The sequence below is a fragment of the Notolepis coatsorum genome (assembly GCF_963971535.1).
Source record: "Notolepis coatsorum genome assembly, chromosome: 2".
NCBI classification, from domain to species: Eukaryota; Metazoa; Chordata; class Actinopteri; order Aulopiformes; family Paralepididae; genus Notolepis; species Notolepis coatsorum.
The window spans coordinates 58,660,626-58,684,240 of record NC_140166.1 but is presented as its reverse complement, the minus strand read 5'-3'; the positions used below and the strand labels follow the sequence as shown (position 1 = coordinate 58,684,240).

Below are 23,615 nucleotides of genomic sequence, written 5' to 3'. Positions count from 1 at the left end.
CCATCCGGTCAACATCAGATCATGCATAGTAACTTCTAGAAGCACGTCCAGTTGACATTTTTTATCTCGCGCAGATTGCTATCAAACTGTATTTGATCATCAATATAATGCATTTGGGGCTATAAATCACGTTCTGGAGAAAGCTGCAGAAAACGATAAAAACATACTTATACTTTAGACCGTATTTTAGTATGAATATGTGAATGAAAAAGTATAACGTTTTTACACCCTGAACAATAGATATAGGACGTTGAATGGGCCATAGTAATGTCAATTTAGCAATACAATTTAAAAAGTTATAGCCCTGCAAAGAAGGGGAACTTCTCCATATTAAATAGGGCTGGCGGAGGATGGTAAATTATGAATTTAAGCATGGTGATCAAAGGGTTAATCACATTTTTTTTTTATTTTTTTTTTTACCTTAAACGGATCTTTTTCAAGTTCCAAGTTTTAATACTCTTATCAACATGCGAGTCAACAAATGCTTGCTTTATGCAGCCATTTAACACAAAAGGATGACCCTCATGCATTGCAAATTTGCATCAAATTCAAAACAGAGTGATGCACAAAATAACTTAAAAGAAAATAATAATTGAAAACAATGAATAAAGTGTGCATGAAATAATAGGGGAAAGAAAACGTTAGGAACTTGTTACATTCACCCACACAAGGGCTGATTAATCACACCCCCCCTCTCTCTCACACACACTCTCCCAGCTCTTTCTCTCTTGCCCCTTCCTCATCTCTCTCACCCCCCTCTCTATATATATCTCACACACACACTTCAGAAACAAACATAGTATCAATGAGAGCATCAATAATACACCTGAGTGAAGTCTAGTCATACATTTTTTTTAACTTTTTTTGTTAAGTTAATCGTGAGTTTAAAAAAAAATTGGCGTTAATAGAATCGGGCAATAACGCGTTAATACCGCGTTAACTTTGACAGCCTTAGTTTTTATACATAATCAGATTGTTTTTAGTAATACTGTGCACGAACATTACACTAGAACAGGGGTTCCCAAACTTTTTCAGCTCGAGACCCAAAAGATTAATTCGGTGTTTCCCCGGGACCCAAACTTACAAAAATACATCATGAATTGCCATAACATACATTTATAGAGCGGCCGGGTAGTGCAGCGGACTAAGCGTCTGTCTACCACCACAGAGACAGTGGGATCGAATCCAGCTGTGGTGCTTCCGGGTTGGCCGACCGTCCATACTAACACAATTGGCAGTTAGCGGGTGGGAAACCCGGCGACGGTGGGTCCTGGTCGTTGTAAACAACGACTCCTACAGTTTGGTCGGGGCGCCTGCACAGCAAGGGAAGGATCTAGGAGAGGTAGTGTGACCTTCCACACGTTACACTCTCCCAGTGAGAGTCCGCGCTGCCAGGTGAAAAGAAGCGGTGGGCTGGGTACACATGTGTCGGAGGAAGCATGTGATAGTCTCCGCCCTCCCGGACCGACGGTAGGGGGTAGAGTGCGCAACGACCAGGAAGGGGATTGGGAATTGGCATGACAACTAACATTGGGATGGGAGAAAAAACAGAAAAATAAGGGGGGAAAAGATAATAAAATTCTTTTTTAAACATACATTTATAAACTACTGATACAGAACACAACAAACCATGAATTTCAAATGTATATGAAATGTATTTATTTAATTATAAAAGTACATCACAGCAATAATCAGAGTGTAATGTTAAGTTGCTCACCACCTCATAACTATGTACATACAATTTTGTAACACTTTTAAAAACAAACATGTGATACTCTCCTTTCTATTTCTCACCCTTTTCAACTCTCCATTTCTTACCCCCTCCCTCCGTCCCTCAACCTTAAACCCCAACATTGAGCAACATTCTGATTCATTTGTACTGACTTATTTAAAAATTCTACTGACCTGACATGCTAGAAGGGGTATAATATTTCATCTATGGCACAATGAAATCTAATGAGAGGTATGTGGCTGGTTGAAGTTTTCAACCAGCAGATCTATTCTGGGCTTGGTTTTTGAAAGTGCTATTATGAGGTCATGCTGAGCATTTAGTCTGTTTCTGTATTTGTTTTTCAGGTATGCTAGAGTAGAAAACCCAGATTCACATAAGTATGTGGTGCCAAACTGAATCAACACATCTACAGCTTTAAAAATAAATAAATAAATAAATAAGATTTTTACTTTGTTTTTTCTTTTTTTTATTAGCGACCCAATTTGGGAAACACTGCACTAGAGGTTCCAGTAGTGGGCAGCTTGAATTGCCAGGTCCTAAAACCAACGCTTTAAGGGGATATTTTATTTTTAGAGCATTAACTCTTTGGAATAACCTGCCTCAAAACCTCTGTTGCATTTACAGTAGATTCACTTTAAAAAATAATCTTAAATTGTTTTTAAATTGTTTTTAATACTGTAATTTTTAGTTTTTGTTTTACACTGTAATGTAATTTTAGCTATCTTAATTGTTACAGTAGTTTCATTATGCATTGTGTGTACTGACTTTTAATAATTTAGTTTTTGCAATAATGATTGTTTTTGTATGTTTTTTTGTGTGTGGACCCCAGGAAGACTAGCTGGTTGCTATGGCACCAGCTAATGGGGATCCCTAATAAAATAAAATCAAACACTGCTTCCAGATACAAAATCCTTCATCACACATGGGATGGAAGACTCGTCTAACTTTGTTTCCGTTTTTATATTCTTAGTGCCGCTAAATGCTCGGGGGGCGGAGTGTATTTTCTTTGATGTAGTTAAGATTATTGTTTTTTTATACGGGGAGGGGGGAGACCAGGAGGGGGGGGGGGGGGGGGGGGGTGGTGAGGGGGGAGGAGTTAGGTCAACGGGTTCATCACTTCTGGTCGGGCATGATGTCGTCGAGGGACTTGCCCGCCTCCAGGCGCTTCTCCATCTCCACCAGCAGCTTGACGCCGTCAACCACCATCTGCATCAGCTCCACCTCGGAGAAGCCCAGACGGTCGGCGTTAGAGATGTCGAAGATACCCCCCAGCGATGCCGTGTCCACTCCACCTGTGCCGCGCTTCTGAAGCCTCAGCCTCTTGAGGATCTCTTCGAACTTCTCGTGCTTGCTGACGTTGGGCAGCTTGACGTGCACTCCGGCGCGCAGCCCGGTGCCCAGGTTGGAGGGGCAGGTGAGGACGTAGCCCAGGTGCTCGTTCCACATGAACTCATGACCCTTGTCCTTGAACAGGGACTCGATCTTTGTGAGGCCGGTGCAGAAGCGATTGAACACCTCCTTCATGTTGCCTCCCTTCTGCATGGAGATCACACGCAGATGGTCTTCCTCGTTCACCCACACCAGGAAGGTCTTGTTGTCGTTGTGCCAGATGCCCCTGCCGTCGGGCCAGTCGCGGGCCATGCCGGACGCCAGCAGCAGTGGAGACACGGGCTTGTCGAACAGGAAGTGGTCATCGATCAGCTTGTTCTGTTCCTCATCCGTCATGTTCTTCAGGGCGTAGTACGTGCCTTTCAGGTCGCCGTCCAGGGAGTCTAGACTTTCAATGGAGAGGGTCTCGATGGCGCGTCGCTCCCCGCGGCTGCAGTGGGGGGGCAGGGCGATGCCGCGCACGCTCCTTCCGGTTCGCACCCTGGAGCTCAGCACGTAGTTGGGGTCCAGGTCGTCACCGCCCTGGAGGTTGTCTGGGTTCAGGTCCGTCTTGTGTTTGTCTGAGGGCTTGTAGCCCCCGTGGCGTTCCTCGATGATGGGGTCCAGCAGCTCCTTGAAGACCTCGTACGTCTCCTCGTCTCCGGCCACGCAGCCCACGGTCATGATGAAGGGGTGGCCTGGGTTATCGACGCCGGTCTGAATGACGTCGTCCAGGGTGAACCCACTGGGGGTCTCTTTGTCCCGCAGGCTGGAGTAGATCTCCGGGGTCAGGATCTTGGCCATGTGGTTGTTGTGCTTGCTGAGGTCGGGGAACTCCTGCTCGGCGGAGTAGTTCATCTTCAGCGTGTTGTGGGGCATGATTGCTCTCACCTTTCCACAGCAAAACGGTCAGCAAGGCACCTTGGTTGAGAGATGCAGGCTTCAATCTGTGTTGTTTAGTCTATCTGTTCAGTACTGTTCAGTACTGTTCAAAGATGCACACTGAGCTCTTCTTCTTCTTCTTCTTCTTATTTGAATTTCCGGCAGAGTAGACGCATCGAGGCGTATTACTGCCCTCCGCAATTCTTTTTATGGGCTCTTCTTCTTCTCCTTCTTCTCCTTCTTTTTCTTCTTCTACTGGACCCCGTCATCACCTACATTGTCCATTGGAGTGCAGCTACTGCTGCTACTTCCTGTCTGAGCCCCCCTCCGCGGGATTTCTTATACTACACTAGTGGTGTTCCATCTTTAGGCCTCTTCAACTCACACTTTCTCCTTCTTCTCTGCTCCTCTTGCCTGTCCAATACTAATACATACACTAACGCTATATCCTCTGGTACAACTCTGAAGCATGCAGAAATGTCAGCACTGCCTCTGTGATCAACTGGTGGTTCTCATTATCCATGCCAAAGAATGATTTAAGAGAGAAGGAAGATACTCCCAGCTCTACCAGACTTTTATAAAAGATTTCCCTCTCTTTCCTATACCTTTCACATTCTAGGAAGACATGCCCGACAGTTTCAGTCTCTCCACATTCACACACCCCATCTGGATGTTTGCCCACAATGAACAAGCTACTGTTCAACCCACAGTGCCCCAGCCTCAGTCTACACATCTTCACCCTATCACTCCTTGACCCATATCCCTCCACCTTGATCTTGACCCGAGGCTGCAGAGAGAAATAGTGCCTTCCCTTGGTCCCCCTTTCCCACTCATCCTGCCACTCAGCCTCAACTCCTTTCTTTATCTTATCTCTGAGTTCTACTCTTCCCATTGAAATACCTATCTCTTCCTCCCTTCCCAGGCTCTGTTTGGCAAGGGAGTCAGCCATCTCATTCCCCGCAATCCCAGCGTGTCCCGGGACCCAACAAAACTCCACTGACCAGCCTGCCTTCGCAATCCTATATAAAACCAACATTATTTCCTGAATGAGATCAGGGCGAGCTTTAGACCCACCTGCACTCAGAGCCATCAGTGCAGCAGCCGAGTCAGAGCATATAATCACCTGGCTTGGTCCCACTTCCTCCACCCACCACAATGCCCAGAGGATGGCAAGCAACTCTGTCACAAATACTGAGCTGCCATCGGATATTCTTTGTCCCTTACCGATCCCTAACCAAGGCACCCACCACCCAAATCCTGCCCTCCCACTTTCAGGAGTATATAGATGACAAATGTTCTAGAATGTTTGATTATGACATCATACTGTGACATCACGAATGTGCTATTATGACATCATACTGTGACATCACAACGGAACATGTTTGAGTGCCATTTGAATAATATAAATAATGTTTGGTAAGGCTGTCCCCGAATCTTTGGCCTGAATAATGAGAACCACCAGCTGATCACAGAGGCAGTGCTGACATTTCTGCACAAGGCAGAGTTGTACCAGAGGATATAATGTTATTTTATTTATTATTATTATTATTATTATTATTATTATTATTATTATTATTATTATTATTATTATTATTATTATTATTATTATTATTATTATTATTATTATTATTATTATTATTAATATTATTATAATTATTATTATTATTATTATTATTATTATTATTATTATTATTATTATTATTATTATTATTATTATTATTATTATTATTATTATTATTATTATTATTATTATTATATATTTTTTTGTAGGCCTATGCGTATTTAAGTTTTTCTCAATTGTGGGCGTAGTATAGAACTGAGGAGGGCAGTAATACGCCATGTTGCGTTTAAAACATCAAATATTACGGCATAAACATGTCAGGTGACTGTCACTCACTGTCCCTCAGTCTATGGCAGGCAGCAACATAGGCTGCTGCTAGCTCACTTGTGCTGTTCAAGTTGGTCATGAGCAGTAAAACTCCTGTTTTTATTAGTGCTGTCAATCGATTAAAATATTTAACTCGATTAATCGCATGATTGTCCATAGTTAACTCGCGATTAACCCTTTAATCGCCAAAAACGCCGTAGGACGTCTTTCCCCGCCATGCTCATTCTGCCAAAGACGCCGTACCACGTCTTTGATATCAATATTTCAAAAATCTGTGATCGAAATCATATTTCTCCCCCGGAGACATGAGATGTACTGTTGAGCCCCTCTCAACTCTCCAACGGTTCAAGAGCGCCATGTGGTGGCCGATCGGCGGATTGCCCAGGGCGGAAACAAGAAATGGAAGCTGGTGCTCATTTCAATTCGGTCCGATCACTCGGTAATAGTCTCAGGACTCGAGCTGATCACAACGGATAGCAATCCGTTACCAATAACTCGATAAACAACATGATTTGGACGTATATACTATTATACAACCTGGAAATGGATCGCATATTTCTCCATCCCATATTAGGAACAGTTCTGTTCCACGCTCATCGCCCAACGCTATGAGGAAGCTACGGTAAGATTCAACGTTATTTTTCAACGTGTTCGATACTAACTGCTCTAATGATCATATCACCCACACTAGATGAATCATATAACGTTGGCCACGGAATTATAAATGACCCCCCCCCCATCCGGTCAACATCAGATCATGCATAGTAACTTCTAGAAGCACGTCCAGTTGAAATTTTTTATCTCGCGCAGATTGCTATCAAACTGTATTTGATCATCAATATAATGCATTTGGGGCTATAAATCACGTTCTGGTGAAAGCTGCAGAAAACGATAAAAACATACTTATACTTTAGACCGTATTTTAGTATGAATATGTGAATGAAAAAGTATAACGTTTTTACACCCTGAACAATAGATATAGGACGTTGAATGGGCCATAGTAATGTCAATTTAGCAATACAATTTAAAAAGTTATAGCCCTGCAAAGAAGGGGAACTTCTCCATATTAAATAGGGCTGGCGGAGGATGGTAAATTATGAATTTAAGCATGGCGATCAAAGGGTTAATCACATTTTTTTTTTTTTTTTTTTTTACCTTAAACGGATCTGTTTCAAGTTCCAAGTTTTAATACTCTTATCAACATGCGAGTCAACAAATGCTTGCTTTATGCAGCCATTTAACACAAAAGGATGACCCTCATGCATTGCAAATTTGCATCAAATTCAAAACAGAGTGATGCACAAAATAACTTAAAAGAAAATAATAATTGAAAACAATGAATAAAGTGTGCATGAAATAATAGGGGAAAGAAAACGTTAGGAACTTGTTACATTCACCCACACAAGGGCTGATTAATCACACCCCCCCTCTCTCTCACACACACTCTCCCAGCTCTCTTTCTCTCTTGCCCCTTCCTCATCTCTCTCACCCCCCTCTCTATATATATCTCACACACACACTTCAGAAACAAACATAGTATCAATGAGAGCATCAATAATACACCTGAGTGAAGTCTAGTCATACATTTTTTTTTACTTTTTTTATTAAGTTAATCGTGAGTTTAAAAAAAAATTGGCGTTAATAGAATCGGGCGATAACGCGTTAATACCGCGTTAACTTTGACAGCCTTAGTTTTTATACATAATCAGATTGTTTTTAGTAATACTGTGCACGAACATTACACTAGAACAGGGGTTCCCAAACTTTTTCAGCTCGAGACCCAAAAGATTAATTCGGTGTTTCCCCGGGACCCAAACTTACAAAAATACATCATGAATTGCCATAACATACATTTATAGAGCGGCCGGGTAGTGCAGCGGACTAAGCGTCTGTCTACCACCACAGAGACAGTGGGATCGAATCCAGCTGTGGTGCTTCCGGGTTGGCCGACCGTCCATACTAACACAATTGGCAGTTAGCGGGTGGGAAACCCGGCGAGGGTGGGTCCTGGTCGTTGTAAACAACGACTCCTACAGTTTGGTCGGGGCGCCTGCACAGCAAGGGAAGGATCTAGGAGAGGTAGTGTGACCTTCCACACGTTACACTCTCCCAGTGAGAGTCCGCGCTGCCAGGTGAAAAGAAGCGGTGGGCTGGGTACACATGTGTCGGAGGAAGCATGTGATAGTCTCCGCCCTCCCGGACCGACGGTAGGGGGTAGAGTGCGCAACGACCAGGAAGGGGATTGGGAATTGGCATGACAACTAACATTGGGATGGGAGAAAAAACAGAAAAATAAGGGGGGAAAAGATAATAAAATTCTTTTTTAAACATACATTTATAAACTACTGATACAGAACACAACAAACCATGAATTTCAAATGTATATGAAATGTATTTATTTAATTATAAAAGTACATCACAGCAATAATCAGAGTGTAATGTTAAGTTGCTCACCACCTCATAACTATACATACAATTTTGTAACACTTTTAAAAACAAACATGTGATACTCTCCTTTCTATTTCTCACCCTTTTCAACTCTCCATTTCTTACCCCCTCCCTCCGTCCCTCAACCTTAAACCCCAACATTGAGCAACATTCTGATTCATTTGTACTGACTTATTTAAAAATTCTACTGACCTGACATGCTAGAAGGGGTATAATATTTCATCTATGGCACAATGAAATCTAATGAGAGGTATGTGGCTGGTTGAAGTTTTCAACCAGCAGATCTATTCTGGGCTTGGTTTTTGAAAGTGCTATTATGAGGTCATGCTGAGCATTTAGTCTGTTTCTGTATTTGTTTTTCAGGTATGCTAGAGTAGAAAACCCAGATTCACATAAGTATGTGGTGCCAAACTGAATCAACACATCTACAGCTTTAAAAATAAATAAATAAATAAATAAGATTTTTACTTTGTTTTTTATTTTTTTTATTAGCGACCCAATTTGGGAAACACTGCACTAGAGGTTCCAGTAGTGGGCAGCTTGAATTGCCAGGTCCTAAAACCAACGCTTTAAGGGGATATTTTATTTTTAGAGCATTAACTCTTTGGAATAACCTGCCTCAAAACCTCTGTTGCATTTACAGTAGATTCACTTTAAAAAATAATCTTAAATTGTTTTTAAATTGTTTTTAATACTGTAATTTTTAGTTTTTGTTTTACACTGTAATGTAATTTTAGCTATCTTAATTGTTACAGTAGTTTCATTATGCATTGTGTGTACTGACTTTTAATAATTTAGTTTTTGCAATAATGATTGTTTTTGTATGTTTTTTTGTGTGTGGACCCCAGGAAGACTAGCTGGTTGCTATGGCACCAGCTAATGGGGATCCCTAATAAAATAAAATCAAACACTGCTTCCAGATACAAAATCCTTCATCACACATGGGATGGAAGACTCGTCTAACTTTGTTTCCGTTTTTATATTCTTAGTGCCGCTAAATGCTCGGGGGGCGGAGTGTATTTTCTTTGATGTAGTTAAGATTATTGTTTTTTTATACGGGGAGGGGGGGAGACCAGGAGGGGGGGGGGGGTGGTGAGGGGGGAGGAGTTAGGTCAACGGGTTCATCACTTCTGGTCGGGCATGATGTCGTCGAGGGACTTGCCCGCCTCCAGGCGCTTCTCCATCTCCACCAGCAGCTTGACGCCGTCAACCACCATCTGCATCAGCTCCACCTCGGAGAAGCCCAGACGGTCGGCGTTAGAGATGTCGAAGATACCCCCCAGCGATGCCGTGTCCACTCCACCTGTGCCGCGCTTCTGAAGCCTCAGCCTCTTGAGGATCTCTTCGAACTTCTCGTGCTTGCTGACGTTGGGCAGCTTGACGTGCACTCCGGCGCGCAGCCCGGTGCCCAGGTTGGAGGGGCAGGTGAGGACGTAGCCCAGGTGCTCGTTCCACATGAACTCATGACCCTTGTCCTTGAACAGGGACTCGATCTTTGTGAGGCCGGTGCAGAAGCGATTGAACACCTCCTTCATGTTGCCTCCCTTCTGCATGGAGATCACACGCAGATGGTCTTCCTCGTTCACCCACACCAGGAAGGTCTTGTTGTCGTTGTGCCAGATGCCCCTGCCGTCGGGCCAGTCGCGGGCCATGCCGGACGCCAGCAGCAGTGGAGACACGGGCTTGTCGAACAGGAAGTGGTCATCGATCAGCTTGTTCTGTTCCTCATCCGTCATGTTCTTCAGGGCGTAGTACGTGCCTTTCAGGTCGCCGTCCAGGGAGTCTAGACTTTCAATGGAGAGGGTCTCGATGGCGCGTCGCTCCCCGCGGCTGCAGTGGGGGGGCAGGGCGATGCCGCGCACGCTCCTTCCGGTTCGCACCCTGGAGCTCAGCACGTAGTTGGGGTCCAGGTCGTCACCGCCCTGGAGGTTGTCTGGGTTCAGGTCCGTCTTGTGTTTGTCTGAGGGCTTGTAGCCCCCGTGGCGTTCCTCGATGATGGGGTCCAGCAGCTCCTTGAAGACCTCGTACGTCTCCTCGTCTCCGGCCACGCAGCCCACGGTCATGATGAAGGGGTGGCCTGGGTTATCGACGCCGGTCTGAATGACGTCGTCCAGGGTGAACCCACTGGGGGTCTCTTTGTCCCGCAGGCTGGAGTAGATCTCCGGGGTCAGGATCTTGGCCATGTGGTTGTTGTGCTTGCTGAGGTCGGGGAACTCCTGCTCGGCGGAGTAGTTCATCTTCAGCGTGTTGTGGGGCATGATTGCTCTCACCTTTCCACAGCAAAACGGTCAGCAAGGCACCTTGGTTGAGAGATGCAGGCTTCAATCTGTGTTGTTTAGTCTATCTGTTCAGTACTGTTCAGTACTGTTCAAAGATGCACACTGAGCTCTTCTTCTTCTTCTTCTTCTTATTTGAATTTCCGGCAGTGTAGACGCATCGTGGCGTATTACTGCCCTCCGCAATTCTTTTTATGGGCTCTTCTTCTTCTCCTTCTTCTCCTTCTTCACCGTCTTTTTCTCCTTCTACTGGACCCCGTCATCAACTACATTGTCCATTGGAGTGCAGCTAATGCTGCTACTTCCTGTCTGAGCCCCCCTCCGCGGGACCCTCCTTGCCCCCTGCGATCTTATTCTGGGCTGCTTTGTCCCTCTCAGCCCCCTCAGCCAATTCGCTATACACCTCCTCCCAGCCCAGACCTTCCAATCCCAGATGTTGAACCGCTATCCTAACAATCATCTTCACCATCGCTGTTTTACCCTTAGCCTCTGCCATACCAGTAACTACCCCTGCCACGAAGGCCACAATACAATCTCTTCTTCTTCTTCTTCTTCTTATTTGAATTTCCGGCAGTGTAGACGCATCGTGGCGTATTACTGCCCTCCGCAATTCTTTTTATGGGCTCTTCTTCTTCTCCTTCTTCTCCTTCTTCACCGTCTTTTTCTCCTTCTACTGGACCCCGTCATCAACTACATTGTCCATTGGAGTGCAGCTAATGCTGCTACTTCCTGTCTGAGCCCCCCTCCGCGGGACCCTCCTTGCCCCCTGCGATCTTATTCTGGGCTGCTTTGTCCCTCTCAGCCCCCTCAGCCAATTCGCTATACACCTCCTCCCAGCCCAGACCTTCCAATCCCAGATGTTGAACCGCTATCCTAACAATCATCTTCACCATCGCTGTTTTACCCTTAGCCTCTGCCATACCAGTAACTACCCCTGCCACGAAGGCCACAATACCTAATTTCTCCTCCCTTCCCCTCTCTCTTTCCACCTGCTCTACCCTCTCTGCCACATGCCCTCCTTCCACCCCCTGCACCCTTTCTTGACTGCCCTGTCCTACCCTGCTAACCGCCTCAGCATACGACAACTTACCCTCCTTTCTCACTCTCCGAACCGCGACCTCCTTCTTCATCACCTCACACCCCCTAAACGCTACACTATGCTCCCCACCACAACTACAGCACTTCGGCTTCTCTCCCTCTCCACACTTCCCATATTCATGTTCCCCGCCACACCTAGCGCACCTCAGCCCCTTCCTACACGTGGTAGCTATATGGCCAAACTCCTGGCACCTATAGCACCTAAGAGGATTCTGGACAAATGCCCTAACCCTATACATCCTACGCCCTACAAACACCTCCCTAGGAACAACCCCACCCTCAAACGTAATCACTACCGTCTCCGTCACTGCCCTCTCTGCTCCCCTCTTTATCCTTTCTGCACTCTTAACTATGCCATTACGCCCGTTCTCCTTTAGCTTTTCCACCAGCTGCTCTACTGTAACCTCGACCGGTACCCCAGCTATCACCCCCTTACATCCCCCCTCCCCTACTCTCGCCACCCTACTTATACCCACCCCACCAATGCTCCCCATCTTCCTAGCCCTCTCCACCTGCCCCTCACTACCACACCCTACGGCCAGATTCCCATCCCACAAAACTCTTGCATACTTTACCTCCCCTAATTGCTCGACAATGAGTTTGGGCCACTCGAGCCTACCTACTTTCCCCTCTCCCCTCTCCCCCTCAAGCCTGACCACAGAGGCAGTGCTGACATTTCTGCACAAGGCAGAGTTGTACCAGAGGATATAATGTTATTTTATTTATTATTATTATTATTATTATTATTATTATTATTATTATTATTATTATTATTATTATTATTATTATTATTATTATTATTATTATTATTATTATTATTATTATTATTATTATTATTATTATTATTATTATTATATATATTTTGTAGGCCTATGCGTATTTAAGTTTTTCTCAATTGTGGGCGTAGTATATCAATCAATCAATCAAATCCTTTATTTAACCAGATAAGCATCATTGAGATTAAAATCTCTTTTTCAAGAGCGATCTGGCCAAGCAAGGCAGCAGAAAGTTTCAACATAAAAAAGAACATCACAATAAAATACAGATAAAACATTTACATCAAGCTCCAATTTCAGGCAAGTTATCAAACAGGCAAATGATCAAACACAGTTGCACTGACCAAGGGAACTGAGTTCGTAGGATTTTAAAATGGCTTTGAATTCTCCGAGGGTGACCAGTCCTGGTAATTTTAGGTCCTCCTGTATCTTGTTCCAAGATGAAGGAGCAGCATATTTAAAAGCCCTTTTTCCCAATTCAGTTCTCATATGGGGAACTTCCAGTGTTAGAACAGCTTGAGAACGAAGGGCATACTTATATTGCTTTGTGCACAGAAGCACACTTAGGTACGAGGGAACCAGTTTAAGCAGAGCTTTGTGCACCAGAGAGAGCCATCGAGAAAATCGCCGTATTTGTAGAGATGGATAACTTGCAATGGTATATAGCAGGGGTGGCCAACCAGTCAGAGACTAAGAGCCACACAAATTACTGTGGTACCACAAAGAGCCACACCATATACCAGCGTTTCTCAACCTTTTTTTTCCAGTCACGGCACCCTTCATGTGTTTATAGGTCTCACCCTCTGGCCTCTGAAGTTGCTAATGTCTTTTTTATTTGGGCCTCACAGGGTTAAAAGTACCCTGTGAGACCCACGGTTGCAAAATTACAAAATCACTTTTAGCCATTTAAAAAAATTATGTTTATTTAAAAAATGTTAAAGGGGAACTATTTTACTATTTCTTTCACTATTTGGGCACTTTTACACAATTCCTGTGAGTCTATGGAACACCTAGGTTTTTTTCAAAAAAAATCCATTGTTTTGTATTTCTAATCAAGTACTAAAAACCGCATTTTTCTACCTCAAGATCTTAAGCCGTTTTGAGGCTGGGCTCCAACCACTGTGTGGCCTGGTGCCAACTGCCACATCAACTGCCACATTATTATGCAGCTGAGAAATCTCTGACATCACAGATATGCACATTTTCAGATGACTCAGTTCAGTGAGGGTGAATATTGTGAGAGGAGAATTGGAAGAATTCGCCAATATGAGAATTAGAGACATATATCCTATTAATATAAGTCCACATAGCTAAGAAACAATGGTAAACACTGAAAAAAGCCATTTATAAGATAGTTCCCCTTTAAGCACATGTATAGTCAATTGGTCCTGTTGTTCAGCCTCACAATGCTATTTGATAGTAAATGTGTTTATATGTCCCACCCTCTGGTCTCTGAAGTTGCTAATTTCTTTTTAATTTGGGCCTCACAGGGTTAACCTCTTAAGCCCGAGATATACAGTAAAAGTGTATATTTTCAGCATTACGTTTGTTTACCAATTATTTTAACTGTTATTAGTGAAATATAAGATTATAGAAATCTCAGGGCATTGAGTCTGAAACCGGCGCATATTGACAGGAGGAAGTGGCACAGCCAAAAGTGAGTGTAGTCTTTTGAAGGAAGAGACTCAGGGCTTTCAAATTTCGAAAAACTACCCTACCCAGCTCACACCAGCCCCTGTCAATCATCTGACTTCTGGATTTACTTTTTAATTTCTCTTATTTTTTGGGATTATCTCCCACAAACCTGAACGTTATTGCCATAAAACAGAATGCAGTTAGTTTCTCTACCTTTCTGTGAACGTCTTGCAAAAAACGGTGTTGCAATATAATGAAAAATGGTGGAGAAATTTACATTATAAAAAAGATGGCAGAATTCAGTACTGTATCTACAAAACCTTCTGTTTAATCATCTTCCCTTTATTCATTTGCTTAGATTTTTCAGGTCTGGTCAATTTTAGCATGGTGTTATTTACAGTCAAAGATAAAAAAAAAAAAAAAAATAGAATTGATATTCTCCTTTGGTTCATTACAATTTACTCAAGCCTAGTAACAGACACACTATTTCTGACACTGATCCATATATGTCCCTAGATTCAGATACCAAGAACATGCAAATGGACCATTTAAAAAAAAAATGTAAATGTTTATTCTACGTCCTTATGGAATGAGTGACATAAAAAAAATTATTTTTTTTTATTTTTTTTTTTATTAAAAAAAAAAAAATATGGGTGGAAGAGCCGCACATTGACGGGCAAAGAGCCGCATGCGGCTCGCGAGCCGCGGGTTGGCCACCCCTGGTATATAGGGTGCAATGGTGCACTCGATTTCCACATCCCGTGACAAAGCGTAAGGCAGAATGGTACACAGTATCAAGCTTTCTAAGGTACTGATCAGGTGCGTGCATACATATAGAGTAAGTCACCATAATCGAGTAGTGGTAAGAAGGTGGTCGAGATCAGGTGACTTCTCACTTTAAGTGAAAAACAGGACCTGTTTCTGAAAAAGAAGCCGAGTTTAAGCTTCAGCTTTGACACAAGTTTGTCTATGTGAGATTTAAACGTAAGGTTCTCGTCCACTGTAATGCCTAGATATTTGTAGGAATTCACCCTTTCGATGTCAGTCCCTCCAGCAGTAACAAGTGTATAGAACTGAGGAGGGCAGTAATACGCCATGTTGCGTTTAAAACATCAAATATTATGGCATAAACATGTCAGGTGACTGTCACTCACTGTCCCTCAGTCTATGGCAGGCAGCAACATAGGCTGCTGCTAGCTCACTTGTGCTGTTCAAGTTGGTCATGAGCAGTAAAACTCCTGTTTTTATTAGTGCTGTCAATCGATTAAAATATTTAACTCGATTAATCGCATGATTGTCCATAGTTAACTCGCGATTAACCCTTTAATCGCCAAAACGCTGTAGGACGTCTTTCCCCGCCATGCTCATTCTGCCAAAGACGCCGTACCACGTCTTTGATATCAATATTTCAAAAATCTGTGATCGAAATCATATTTCTCCCCCGGAGACATGAGATGTACTGTTGAGCCCCTCTCAACTCTCCAACGGTTCAAGAGCGCCATCTGGTGGCCGATCGGCGGATTGCCCAGGGCGGAAACAAGAAATGGAAGCTGGTGCTCATTTCAATTCGGTCCGATCACTCGGTAATAGTCTCAGGACTCGAGCTGATCACAACGGATAGCAATCCGTTACCAATAACTCGATAAACAACATGATTTGGACGTATATACTATTATACAACCTGGAAATGGATCGCATATTTCTCCATCCCATAATAGGAACATTTCTGTTCCACGCTCATCGCCCAACGCTATGAGGAAGCTACGGTAAGATTCAACGTTATTTTTCAACGTGTTCGATACTAACTGCTCTAATGATCATATCACCCACACTAGATGAATCATATAACGTTGGCCACGGAATTATAAACGACCCCCCCCCCCCCCCATCCGGTCAACATCAGATCATACGTAGTAACTTCTAGAAGCACGTCCAGTTGACATTTTTTATCTCGCGCAGATTGCTATCAAACTGTATTTGATCATCAATATAATGCATTTGGGGCTATATATCACGTTCTGGAGAAAGCTGCAGAAAACGATAAAAACATACTTATACTTTAGACCGTATTTTAGTATGAATATGTGAATGAAAAAGTATAACGTTGCTACACCCTGAACAATAGATATAGGACGTTGAATGGGCCATAGTAATGTCAATTTAGCAATACAATTTAAAAAGTTATAGCCCTGCAAAGAAGGGGAACTTCTCCATATTAAATAGGGCTGGCGGAGGATGGTAAATTATGAATTTAAGCATGGCGATCAAAGGGTTAATCACATTTTTTTTTCTTTTTACCTTAAACAGATCTTTTTCAAGTTCCAAGTTTTAATACTCTTATCAACATGCGAGTCAACAAATGCTTGCTTTATGCAGCCATTTAACACAAAAGGATGACCCTGATGCATTGCAAATTTGCATCAAATTCAAAACAGAGTGACGCACAAAATAACTTAAAAGAAAATAATTGAAAACAATGAATAAAGTGTGCATGAAATAATAGGGGAAAGAAAACGTTAGGAACTTGTTACATTCACCCACACAAGGGCTGATTAATCACACACCCGCCTCTCACACACACACTCTCCCAGCTCTCTTTCTCTCTTGCCCCTTCCTCATCTCTCTCACCCCCCTCTCTATATATCTCACACACACACACTTCAGAAACAAACATAGTATCAATGAGAGCATCAATAATACACCTGAGTGAAGTCTAGTCATACCATTTTTTTAACTTTTTTTATTAAGTTAATCGTGAGTTTAAAAAAAATGTGGCGTTAATAGAATCGGGCGATAACGCGTTAATACCACGTTAACTTTGACAGCCTTAGTTTTTATACATAATCAGATTGTTTTTAGTAATACTGTGCACGAGCATTACACTAGAACATGGGTTCCCAAACTTTTTCAGCTCGAGACCCAAAAGAGAAATTTGGTGTTTCCCCGGGACCCAAACTTACAAAAATACATCATGAATTGCCATAACATACATTTATAGAGCGGCCGGGTAGTGCAGCGGACTAAGCGTCTGTCTACCACCACAGAGACAGTGGGATCGAATCCAGCTGTGGTGCTTCCGGGTTGGCCGACCGTCCATACTAACACAATTGGCAGTTAGCGGGTGGGAAACCCGGCGAGGGTGGGTCCTGGTCGTTGTAAACAGCGACTCCTACAGTTCGGTCGGGGCGCCTGCACAGCAAGGGAAGGATCTAGGAGAGGTAGTGTGACCTTCCACACGTTACACTCTCCCAGTGAGAGTCCGCGCTGCCAGGTGAAAAGAAGCGGTGGGCTGGGTACACATGTGTCGGAGGAAGCATAGTCTCCGCCCTCCCGGACCGACGGTAGGGGGTAGAGTGCGCAACGACCAGGAAGGGGATTGGGAATTGGCATGACAACTAACATTGGGATAGGAGAAAAAACAGAAAAATAAGGGGGGGAAAGATAATAATTTTTTTTTTAAACATACATTTATAAACTACTGATACAGAACACAACAAACCATGAATTTCAAATGTATATGAAATGTATTTATTTAATTATAAAAGTACATCACAGCAATAATCAGAGTGTAATGTTAAGTTGCTCACCACCTCATAACTATGTACATACAATTTTGTAACACTTTTAAAAACAAACATGTGATACTCTCCTTTCTATTTCTCACCCTTTTCAACTCTCCATTTCTTACCCCCTCCCTCCGTCCCTCAACCTTAAACCCCAACATTGAGCAACATTCTGATTAATTTGTACTGACTTATTTAAAAATTCTACTGACCTGACATGCTAGAAGGGGTATAATATTTCATCTATGGCACAATGAAATCTAATGAGAGGTATGTGGCTGGTTGAAGTTTTCAACCAGCAGATCTATTCTGGGCTTGGTTTTTGAAAGTGCTATTATGAGGTCATGCTGAGCATTTAGTCTGTTTCTGTATTTGTTTTTCAGGTATGCTAGAGTAGAAAACCCAGATTCACATAAGTATGTGGTGCCAAACTGAATCAACACATCTACAGCTTTAAAAATAAATAAATAAATAAATAAGATTTTTACTTTATTTTTAATTTTTAATTTTTTTTATTAGCGACCCAATTTGGGAAACACTGCACTAGAGGTTCCAGTAGTGGGCAGCTTGAATTGCCAGGTCTTAAACCAACGCCTTAAGGATATCTTTTATTTTTAGAGCATTAACTCTTTGGAATAACCTGCCTCAAAACCTCTGCTGCATTTACAGTATTCACTTTAAAAAATAATCTTAAATTGTTTTTAAATTGTTTTTAATACTGTAATTTTTAGTTTTTGTTTTACACTGTAATGTAATTTTAGCTATCTTAATTGTTACAGTAGTTTCATTATGCATTGTGTGTACTGACTTTTAATAATTTAGTTTTTGCAATAATGATTGTTTTTGTATGTTTTTTTGTGTGTGGACCCCAGGAAGACTAGCTGGTTGCTATGGCACCAGCTAATGGGAATCCCTAATAAAATAAAATCAAACACTGCTTCCAGATACAAAATCCTTCATCACACTTGGGATGGAAGACTCGTCTAACTTTGTTTCAGTTTTTATATTCTTAGTGCCGCTAAATGCTCGGGGGGCGGAGTGTATTTTCTTTGATGTAGTTAAGATTATTGTTTTTTTTATACGTGGAGGGGGGGAGACCAGGAGGAGGGGGGGGGCTGGTGAGGGGGGAGGAGTTAGGTCAACAGGTTCATCACTTCTGGTCGGGCATGATGTCGTCGAGGGACTTGCCCGCCTCCAGGCGCTTCTCCATCTTCACCAGCAGCTTGACGCCGTCGACCACCATCTGCATCAGCTCCACCTCGGAGAAGCCCAGACGGTCGGCGTTAGAGATGTCGAAGATACCCCCCAGCGATGCCGTGTCCACTCCACCTGTGCCGCGCTTCTGAAGCCTCAGCCTCTTGAGGATCTCTTCGAACTTCTCGTGCTTGCTGACGTTGGGCAGCTTGACGTGCACTCCGGCGCGCAGCCCGGTGCCCAGGTTGGAGGGGCAGGTGAGGACGTAGCCCAGGTGCTCGTTCCACATGAACTCATGACCCTTGTCCTTGAACAGGGACTCGATCTTTGTGAGGCCGGTGCAGAAGCGATTGAACACCTCCTTCATGTTGCCTCCCTTCTGCATGGAGATCACACGCAGATGGTCTTCCTCGTTCACCCACACCAGGAAGGTCTTGTTGTCGTTGTGCCAGATGCCCCTGCCGTCGGGCCAGTCGCGGGCCATGCCGGACGCCAGCAGCAGTGGAGACACGGGCTTGTCGAACAGGAAGTGGTCATCGATCAGCTTGTTCTGTTCCTCATCCGTCATGTTCTTCAGGGCGTAGTACGTGCCTTTCAGGTCGCCGTCCAGGGAGTCTAGACTTTCAATGGAGAGGGTCTCGATGGCGCGTCGCTCCCCGCGGCTGCAGTGGGGGGGCAGGGCGATGCCGCGCACGCTCCTTCCGGTTCGCACCCTGGAGCTCAGCACGTAGTTGGGGTCCAGGTCGTCACCGCCCTGGAGGTTGTCTGGGTTCAGGTCCGTCTTGTGTTTGTCTGAGGGCTTGTAGCCCCCGTGGCGATCCTCGATGATGGGGTCCAGCAGCTCCTTGAAGACCTCGTACGTCTCCTCGTCTCCGGCCACGCAGCCCACGGTCATGATGAAGGGGTGGCCTGGGTTATCGACGCCGGTCTGAATGACGTCGTCCAGGGTGAACCCACTGGGGGTCTCTTTGTCCCGCAGGCTGGAGTAGATCTCCGGGGTCAGGATCTTGGCCATGTGGTTGTTGTGCTTGCTGAGGTCGGGGAACTCCTGCTCGGCGGAGTAGTTCATCTTCAGCGTGTTGTGGGGCATGATTGCTCTCACCTTTCCACAGCAAAACGGTTGGCAAGGCACCTTGGTTGAGAGATGCAGGCTTCAATCTGTGTTGTTTAGTCTATCTGTTCAGTACTGTTCAGTACTGTTCAAAGATGCACACTGAGCTCTTCTTCTTCTTCTTCTTATTTGAATTTCCGGCAGAGTAGACGCATCGAGGCGTATTACTGCCCTCCGCAAATCTTTTTATGGGCTCTTCTTCTTCTCCTACTTCTCCTTCTTCACCTTCTTTTTCTTCTTCTACTGGACCCCGTCATCAACTACATTGTCCATTGGAGTGCAGCTACTGCTGCTACTTCCTGCCTGAGCCCCCCTCCGCGGGACCCTCCTTGCCCCCTGCTATCTTATCCTGGGCTGCTTTGTCCCTCGGAGCCTTGTCCCTCGCAGCCCCCTCAGCCAATTCATTACACACCTCCTTCCAGTCCAGACCTTCCAATCCCAGATGAGAGAATTGTTGAGTATATAGATCACAAATGTTCTAGAATGTTTGATTATGACATCATACTGTGACATCACGAATGTGCTATTATGACATCATACTGTGACATCACAACGGAACCTGTTTGAGTGCCATTTGAATAATATAAATAATGTTTGGTAAGGCTGTCCCCGAATCTTTGGCCTGAATAATGAGAACCACCAGCTGATCACAGAGGCAGTGCTGACATTTCTGCACAAGGCAGAGTTGTACCAGAGGATATAATGTTATTTTATTTATTATTATTATTATTATTATTATTATTATTATTATTATTATTATTATTATTATTATTATTATTATTATTATTATTATTATTATTATTATTATTATATATTTTTTTGTAGGCCTATGTGTAACTGAGGGGTACAATTCCCTGACTGTATTGAGAGTATGGTATCATTAAACCACTACTTAGTTATGTACTTTAATTACTGGCCATACAGTACACGGTATATATGATGAACACCCACACAATAACACGGCTTAACAAAGAAAGTCCTGTTTAGAATATTTATTAGAAGAGCAGCAATAGTAGATTACAGTATTGAGAATTATGAGTTGCGCTTATATGGCGAAGAACACTTAAATAGGTCAAGAGCGTAAGTCCATGAGCATATTACGATGGGTATAATTAATACCACCTGTAGCATAAGAATTATATAAGGCACACTCGTAGGTCAGCTGGAGATACTAAGGGGGTTCCCTCCGGTTGTAAGCCAGCAGGGGAGAGGAATTGTCGGGAGCAAAAGTCTGGATCAACGAGGAATAAAGAGACTCCAGGTACAGGAGACGGTGCAATAATCCCTTGGTCCTTAGACAAAGCAACAGCTATACTCCGGTATGCATTGCAGCATGGATGAAAGCTAGCCAGCCTCTGTGGGTCCTAGAGGCGGGCTCGACGGTGCTCCTCACAGGGTAGATCCCACACAGCAGTGGGGTAGACGGTTCTCTGCTCCAGCAGCCACAGTACCAAAGCAATACAATCCAGCCGGAAAAGGCTCTGCATTCGTCGGTGTAGGTTCTCCGGTGTACATATCCACACGGTTCTTGTCTAGGACTCCTCGGATGGCGGCACAAGGTTAGGCCGCCCAGCTTGGATAAGTACACTAGCTCGGTACGACGAACCGGTGGTAATACTGGTCACTGTAGAACGGTAGCCGCACGATACACTATACATAATAGACTATTACTTTATAATAGAATAAGTCGAACTCGACGATACAGCGTTAAACTCTGACACTTTAGCTATCAATTCGCACGCGGTCTCAAGGCTCTATTTAGGGGCAAAACGGGCCCACTTCACAGCACGTTGTATCGTGGTGAAGGCTTCAGCTTTTAGTTACTAAGACTAAGTGCTTCTGTATCCACCTGCGCCGTATTTATACGTAAGGTGAATAATCTAGTGCCAACCTCATTTCTGTCTCGTATTACTGCGCAAACCTGGGCATGTTGAGACATGTCTTAGCGGTGGCTTTGAACTAGACATTGGGGGTATGGCCGTTGGCGCCTAGGGGGTCGCTGTCCAAAACGAATATTATGGTCTGGCCTGTACTTAGGTAAAGGGATATTCCGTGTATATGTACAAAGAATATACAAGGGATATCAGACGATATACAAATATTATACAATATATCTCAAGTAATAAATATATATATTCGGTTTAATCTGACCCTTTGTAACAGCCGCCTCCTAATTAGTCCGCACCTAATTAGATAAGCAGAGACAGATTAACCGCCTTGTCCACTACTCAATGTCCGTTGTGAGGAGTAGGGCAATTCACAAAGTCAGTGGGTCATGGTCGTCATTAAGAGAGTCAGGGAGCCTTGGCAACTCTATCAGCCTCGCCACGGGTCGGGTGTATGTCCGTCCCTGGACGAGCACTTCTGCCGCTCTGACCTTTCCGTCGGCACCAGTGATCACTTTGCTTACGCGGCCGGCCGGCCACATAGCTCGGGGTAGTGACTGGTCTATAATCATGACGACTGTGCCCTCCGTCAAATTGTCTCTTTCTTTTACCCATTTCTGGCGGGTCTGTAGAGACGGTAGATAGTGGAGGAGGAAACTGTTCCAAAACTTGTCAGCCAATACTTGACTGTACCTCCACATTCTTCGGCCGTTCGCTTCCTCAGGTCTGTACACTGTCTGTGGGAGCGCGGGGTCCAGCCGCGCCATCAAGAGAGTGTTGGGGGTGACTGGGTCGACATCTGCTACATCACTTGAGACGTAACCAAGGGGCTTTGAGTTCAATACTCCCTCGATCTCCGTGAGGACTGTCGTGAGGACTTCTTCCGCCACGGTCTGGGCCCCAAGCACGGCGTACAGGGCTGTCTTTATTGAACGTACTTCTCGTTCCCAAGTTCCCCCGAAGTGATGGGCGTTCGGGGGGTTAAACTGGAAATCAATCTGAGAGGGAGCGAGGTGGGTCTTAAGTTCTGGGCCCATAGCTTGGAAGCTCTCTCTCAGCTCTCTTTCTCCGCCTTTGAAGTTTGTCCCGTGATCAGACAATAATATAGACGGTTTTCCTTTCCGCGCTGTGAATCTCCGGAAGGCCATAAGGAATGAGTCCGTACTCATGGTTGGAAGGAGTTCTATGTGTATCGCTCGGGTGGTCATGCATTTGAATACAATACCCCACCGCTTCTCTGTCCCTCTTCCTTTCTTCACATACAGCGGGCCGAAGCAGTCCATACCGGTGGAGTGAAAGGGCTTGTCGCCGAGTCGGAGGCGACAGGGGGGTAGGTCAGCCATCCTGGGTATACTGGGCTGTGCTCGCCACTTGCGACAGTCTAGACAGGTCCGCTGGAAGCGTCGTACTGCTTCTCTTCCTTGCAGTATCCAATAGCGACGTCTGATCTCAGCGAAGACTCTCTCTGCCCCGGCGTGGTGCACGTCCTCGTCGTATTTCTTTATGATGAGCTCTGTGACCTTGTGTCGGCTGTTGAGAACTATCGGGAACTTGACGTCATCCGTTAAGTCTGGGGCCCTTCTCAGACGACCACCCACTCTGATGAGATTATGGGCGTCGCGCTCGGGGGCCAAGTGGAGCAGTCTGCTGTCTGACGGCACTGGCTTTGATCCCTGCAGGCAGTCTAGCTCGTCGGGGAACGAGTCTCTTTGGGCTCGCTGTAGCAGAAGGAGTTCTGCTTCTTCGTAATTAGCTGCA

The 23,615-nt window shown here is 44.4% G+C and overlaps 4 protein-coding genes across 4 annotated transcripts in view; 1 reads left to right on the top strand and 3 right to left on the bottom strand.

Annotated features, from left to right (window-relative positions):
- pcsk6 (proprotein convertase subtilisin/kexin type 6) overlaps nucleotides 1-23,615 on the top strand; it is a gene marked incomplete at its 5' end in the record, with an annotated part of 408,343 nt that overhangs the window by 272,695 nt on the left and 112,033 nt on the right.
- LOC311248869 (creatine kinase, testis isozyme-like) lies at nucleotides 2,846-3,979 on the bottom strand (the record flags this gene model as incomplete). The annotated part of the gene is made up of 1 exon (XM_084338098.1): nucleotides 2,846-3,979. The coding sequence occupies one exon, from the start codon at nucleotides 3,977-3,979 to the stop codon at nucleotides 2,846-2,848; it is 1,134 nt and encodes a 377-aa protein (XP_084194224.1).
- Nucleotides 9,443-10,576, bottom strand: LOC311248868 (creatine kinase, testis isozyme-like; the record flags this gene model as incomplete). The annotated part of the gene is made up of 1 exon (XM_084338097.1): nucleotides 9,443-10,576. The coding sequence occupies one exon, from the start codon at nucleotides 10,574-10,576 to the stop codon at nucleotides 9,443-9,445; it is 1,134 nt and encodes a 377-aa protein (XP_084194223.1).
- LOC311248867 (creatine kinase, testis isozyme-like) lies at nucleotides 18,817-19,950 on the bottom strand (the record flags this gene model as incomplete). Its single annotated transcript, XM_084338096.1, has 1 exon — nucleotides 18,817-19,950. One exon carries the CDS (start codon nucleotides 19,948-19,950, stop codon nucleotides 18,817-18,819), a length of 1,134 nt encoding a protein of 377 aa, XP_084194222.1.